The 6,054-nt window shown below is 37.9% G+C and overlaps 1 protein-coding gene across 1 annotated transcript; it reads right to left on the reverse strand.

Moving 5' to 3' along the window:
• Positions 1 to 1,677: 1,677 nt before the first annotated feature.
• LOC149922331 (E3 ubiquitin-protein ligase RNF216-like) lies at positions 1,678 to 4,978 on the reverse strand. Its single transcript, XM_090163722.1, has 9 exons — positions 4,857 to 4,978; positions 4,638 to 4,776; positions 4,101 to 4,149; positions 3,177 to 3,276; positions 2,980 to 3,058; positions 2,736 to 2,833; positions 2,345 to 2,480; positions 2,123 to 2,276; positions 1,678 to 2,051 (listed from the first exon to the last, which is right to left on the reverse strand). Exons 2-9 carry the CDS (start codon positions 4,719 to 4,721, stop codon positions 1,756 to 1,758), a joined length of 996 nt encoding a protein of 331 aa, XP_090019848.1. The 5' UTR covers positions 4,722 to 4,776; positions 4,857 to 4,978; the 3' UTR covers positions 1,678 to 1,755.
• Positions 4,979 to 6,054: the final 1,076 nt, after the last annotated feature.

The following is a 6,054-nucleotide window of genomic DNA, read 5'->3' on the forward strand; positions in this document are numbered from 1 at the left end:
TATTTTGGTGTTCGATGGAAACAGGAAAATGAGATCCGCAAACCGCGTATAGGCCGCGGCAGAAGCTTGACTATTTGCCGCATTCCTAGCGCTATATAAATTCAACCTACACTCGGGTGCGTTCAGTGTAAATGCAGTGGCGTTCAGTCTTTCTTTCTCGAGCTCTCTCGAGCGAACGAACGAGCGCGCTGGATGCCTCCGACTCTTTCATAGATGTTTTCGGAACACATTTATAGAAGTAAACGAAACTCATTTATAGACGTCTTTCATAATTTTATAGAGGTTTTAATTATCTTATTTTTATAAAAAATTCATACAATTTTTGCCGGTTTGGTGGCGTATAATTCAACACAGCAAATATTAAGGAATGGAGTAGATTTCTTTCGTAATACTAAATTTTGAAGCAAAGACTCTTAAAAGATCAATTGCGACATAAAATCCGAGTTCACATAAAGCTTCGAACCATTTGAACACCCTAAAGCTCAGTTCACACTATACAATTAATTGGGCCACTTAAATGTATCCAATTAATTGGAAGCAAGAAAACTGTATAGTGTGAACAGAAATATTGTAACAATGGTTCCAACTATTTCTGTTCACACTATGCAATTTTCTTGTTTACAATTAGTTGGATACATTTAAGTGGCCCAATTAATTGTATAGTGTGAACTGGGCTTTAGTCTAAGTGGTGCACGGGTAATGAAAACCTTCCGGAATCATTTCTTTACAATGAAAGGGCAACACCAGGTGGGAATTTCAGTGCTTGGGACAGTAATATCCGAATCGTGTGAAATCAATTAGCTGGTTTTCTTAACCATTTGCAGCTTCCATTTCCCTGTAATACTACACTAGTGTTTCTATTGCTATACCACACGAAGCAATCAAATCACATTGTTAAAGTATGAATATGAATTTTAATAAAAATATAAAACATTAAAACATTACGAAATTTAAACAAAAACTAAAAGTAAAATCCAAAATGAAGAAGCTATTTAGGGTTGGAAAAAAAAACCGCCGCCTGTATAGAAAAAGACAACATATTAAATATTGATTTTATACAATTATAACAAGTCAAAACACATAATAAAATAGTTTCAGGTTCTTGTATTCACTAAAATGGGAGAGCTTAAGCTAATCCGCCATATCAATTCCCGGAACATCGTAGACTACCTCCGCAAACAAGTGCGAAACAATCGGGTTAGAAGTTGTAACCAGATTGGATCTTACCATGACGAAAATTAATTACGGGAAAAGTTTAGTGGGGCTCAGTTTTGGGGAATTGTTAAGGCACTATCAATGCAATGTATAGCATTGAATTTTAATTTAAGAGCTATGTATTTATCGCAAAGCTTTGCTTTGAATACCTTAAAAATTTACGAGCACCTAATCGAAGATTTTAGTAGAGTCATCCTGTACTAACGGTAGAAGTTAACTACAGGCATACTAAAGGCAAATTTTCGGGAATGGCATGTTAATAAAATAAAAAGACTATAGTTTCGTATTTCGTTTAATTAGATTGAACGCGTTAATTTCTAGTCGAAGAATGTTGTCCACTAAATGTTTCAGCTTATATTCGTCGCAGACTATTTTCAAAAGAAAAGAAAAAAAAAACTAAACTTGATACTTCCATACCTAAAACTTATGATTTGGAAACAGAGGTGCTACATTGACAGCTTCAATATTTTGAACCGGATTCAGCGCTCTAGCTTGTAAACGCGGGATAATGGGAGCTCTAACCGGACGACTATCCGGATTCTAAAGTCTAACCGGAAGAAGGGGTGGGTTTAAAGCTCTAATGGCGAGACGAGATGGATTCCGAGCTCTTGGTTGAGGGCTAAGAAGTATCCGTGCTCTAACGGGAGGAGGAGCCAGAACTGGAGGTTGAATCCTTTGACGGTGTCGTCGATGAGCAGGATTAGCAACACCTAAATTATTAACTTGTTCTTGGGGCTCTGCCAAATTCATCCCTGGATATTGCGGACGCTGATATTTTTCACGGTGATCGATATTTTGATCTTTCGGAACTCCAATTGTCTTCTTTTCATTGTAACCTGAAAATTAATTGAGAACATAGAAAGGATCGATAGAAAATTCCGGAACGGGTCACAACAGGGAAACTAACCTTTTTCGGCTCTCGCTTTCCGAGCTTCGTTCTTGATCTCTTTTATGGCCAACTCGTCGTCTTCGTCAGCGTGAGACCACAAAAAAAATTTGTTGCATTTACTGCACGGTAAGCCTGAATCTCTCACATCCTGGCAAAAATGCTTGTAATCGATCTGCAATGAAAGTCAGGTTTACGGAAATCACATTGTGAGGAAATATGAAAACATCTCAAAACACTCACATCTGGTGTTCGACAGATGTAACACATGGTACGTTGACATCTGCAAGTGATCTTGTTGCATGTGTTGGGTTCTTTGGTGTATTTGAATTTGCATGCGTGGCAAATTCGTATCTTTGCCTCAGACATCTTTTCCTCGCTGTTAAATTATAAACTGGTATTTTGAGAAAATAGGTGTAAAAACCGTAAATTAACAAGTTCATATAGATTTATTCGAAGGAGAAAATGCAATATTTATCGACATAATACATTCCGCCTCTTGACCGAATGTAGAAAGCTCACGCAGCGCGAACCCTCCTTTTTTTTTCAAGATTAAAATTTTATTACAAACTCAGTATGTTTACCACTTTGTGTTCTTGTTTTTAAAGCTTTAAGAAATTCAAGGATCACTCACAAGTTTTTCCTAATATCGGTTTCCTCTTCCTTCTCTATATCATTGCAAGCCAGTCCAAGATGATCCTTATAATCAACCTCACACAACCTACAAAACACCTGCACGTGGATAGAATTACAAATATTTAAATCTAAAATCTGATTACTTTCTGCCAACGAATGTTATCAAAACGGAAAAAACTGTAACAGTATTGCAGACACAATAAAGGAATCTGCGAGGTAAGCTCGGCTATATCAAAACGCACCTTTTGGGACCGAGCATTTGGACAAAGGAAGTACTTTACTTCGGGATCCAATGTCGCTCCGGTATTGCATTCTTTGCACCTAAGCAGAATAATATCAATTTTTCAAATTGAACCCCGTTTCAAGCAAAACCTTTTTATGAAAAACCAAATTACGGTTTTTATTTTACATAAATAGGTAAAGTAAGTATTTTTATCACTTGTAAAAATCCGGCAGTCCAGCCATATTAATAACCTCTTCTTGAACTCTTTCGTCGAATTTGGCAATAAGATAGTCTGGCAAAGCACGCTCAATCTGACCTGAAAAGAATGAACTTTTGGAAGACAGCGAGCTCTAAAGTAAACCAACAACTCTTCACAAATCTAATTAAACAAAACCAGGATTACAGGTGTTGTAATACAAGTAACAAAATACAAATAAGGATAACACCGAAAGTTTTGCTTAAATAACAGTTTGTCAAAGATCGATTGCGTAATCGTTAGTTTAGTTTGAGTAAACTTTTTCCTTTAAAATTACTTTTAGGTTAGTTCAATGCCAAAGATACTAACTTAAACGTAGGTTCTCCAATTCAAAATTATCTACCTACAGTAACGAAATATTTAATTTTACGTCTCAATCCAAAATTTCATCGTATCTTAATTCTATTTTCCCTAATCCTTGGTTGATCAGCTGAAAAGGTTAGCTGTGCTAACATTTTGACCTTCGTTCAACAGCCTTAGGACGCATAGAGGATAACTGTCATTCCTTTGTCACCTTATGATTTTAGCGAAACAGACTATCAAGAAAAGAACAGCGTTGCGATAAAAGAATGTATCAGACAAATGCTTGTTTTCCACTAGCGCGCGCAACGACGCGTTTCTCAGCTTTGAAACGCTCAAACGTTTTTACGCGCGTAAAGAAAATAACATTATGACGCGCGCTAGTGGAAAACAAGCATTATACTTACTTTACTTAAGGCGTCGGGTGTTATTGACTAACTGAAACATACTTAAGGTACGACGGGATAGTTAACTTAAATGTGTCGCCGTGATGACAGCGGGGTAACGAACGAATTAACCAGAAAAGTGTTTAGACGCTACACGAAGACAGAATGGAGAAATAACTAGGGTAAGAATAAAATTACTTCTTAAAAACGAAGCACCGCAATTTGAAGTCATGCAAAAGAGATTCACCTGATAGAAATAAAAAAAATGTAACTGCTTGGCTCTTGCCCCTGCTCTGTCCGCCTTATTATCATTGGGAAGTCTCCTACTAACACTAGCGCTTAATCCGTTACCATCTTCAAAATTAATTAATAGTTAATTTCGTATGGTTAGGAAAATATTGCGGTATATGGGGGAAGGTTTAATTACCAATCAAAAATCGGAAATGACGTCACCTTCGAAGGTTTATTTAGCGCGGCTGAATTACAGAATTTAAGCGTAAAACGACGAAATTTAGAGATAAGAGCACTGGCATGGGAAAATTGACGTTACTTGGAACCTCCTTTAAGTTAAAAATTCCATAGAATTCAATTAAAGATAAGACCTTACCAGCATTGAAACCTAAATTACTGATTAGTACTAAACATTTAACGAAGTCAAAAATGGGCTACAAGGTATCGCGCACCTAGCAAGCGGCCAACTGAACTTAAGATGTCTTCGACAATTATCAACGATACCTTTCCTTGTCCATAGACCGACTCCTTGGCATATCTCTCCAGGCAATAGCAGCAAAACAGATGCCCACTCAGACACTGAACCATGTACTCGAAGTCATAAGGGCAGAAGCAGCACTCGCATTCCAACGCGTTATCCACCCTTAAGAGGACATCGATTTCATTAAATAGACAACAACTTTTTAAACATTTCATCGAAAGCCAAAAACCAATTCAACTTACAGCGTTAAAAGCGGAAGTCGAGGAAAGTTCCTTCAAGATTGAAGCCACATCTGGGTTACCTAACTTGGAACGATCACCAGCATCTCTTTTTTTCGAAGGAGTTTTAGAAGCGTAGTAGCCTCCCTTTTGCCGCTGCACGAGCAAATTCGGAATGCACAGCTTGGTTTTTGTTACGGGCTCGTAATTTTGGCTTCGAATAAGCTCCTTTAGTCTCGTACGAGGCGGTATTGGAAGCTTCGTTAGATCGTTACTAGCTTTTACGCCACCGGGAATTCGGCCAATTCCGAGTTTACTACAGAACCGTCCTTTTTTGTCAACCAGGAAAGCAGGCCAAGGTTTGGCAGCTCGACTCTGTAAATATTAAATAATTGGACAACGCCAGCTATAGCCAGAAGAGCTATTTAATACACACTACAGAACGCGTCTGTTCCAAACATATGGTTTCAATAAAACCTCGATCTACCCACAGATTAATTCCGTAGCCCCAAAACCGAGCCCGAAACTTAAAATTCAGTCTCTTAAGCGAGATATTTCAAGTGTTCAAATAAACCATTGTACCCGAATAAGCCAAAACCCAATTACTCAATTTACATCAGCCGCCAGCACTTTTCGGTAGAGAATCGCTAAACCTTTCCATTTAGTACATAGCACGCGCTTAAAAGTGTAGGATGTCGAGCTCAACATACGTGGCCACCGCGATAGCTTGTATTTTGGTATAATGTTTTCCAATACCGAAAAGAAACAAGCATACAATTTAACTTCAGATGTATTAGTTTATTTGTACAATATTTCGTTATTTCTGGTGATATTCATTGGCGCGAGCTAACATATTAATAACTAATAATCCATACGAGGGGTACTACATTGGCCCTCTATCAATGTAGCCGTTAGTAAGCAACCAGTAAAACACTTGTACTGTCTCTCGATGTTATGACTGAACAAAAATTTTAAAAATTAGCATCGGGAGATAAGCCAGATGTTACACATGCTTTTGACTTAAAAACCGAAACACTAACTTCGGGTACCGTTAATGGGGTGGTTCTTGTACCGTTAATGGGGTGATACTTGTACCGTTAATGGTGTGGTACTTGTACCGTTGATGGGGTGGTACTTGTACCGTGGATGAGATGGTACTTGTACCGTTGATGAGATGGTACTTGTACCGTTGATGAGATGGTACTTGTACCGTTGATGAGAT

The sequence above is a fragment of the Leiobunum rupestre genome, chromosome 11 (assembly GCF_980474605.1).
Source record: "Leiobunum rupestre chromosome 11, qqLeiRupe1.1.hap1, whole genome shotgun sequence".
Lineage (NCBI taxonomy): Eukaryota > Metazoa > Arthropoda > Arachnida > Opiliones > Sclerosomatidae > Leiobunum > Leiobunum rupestre.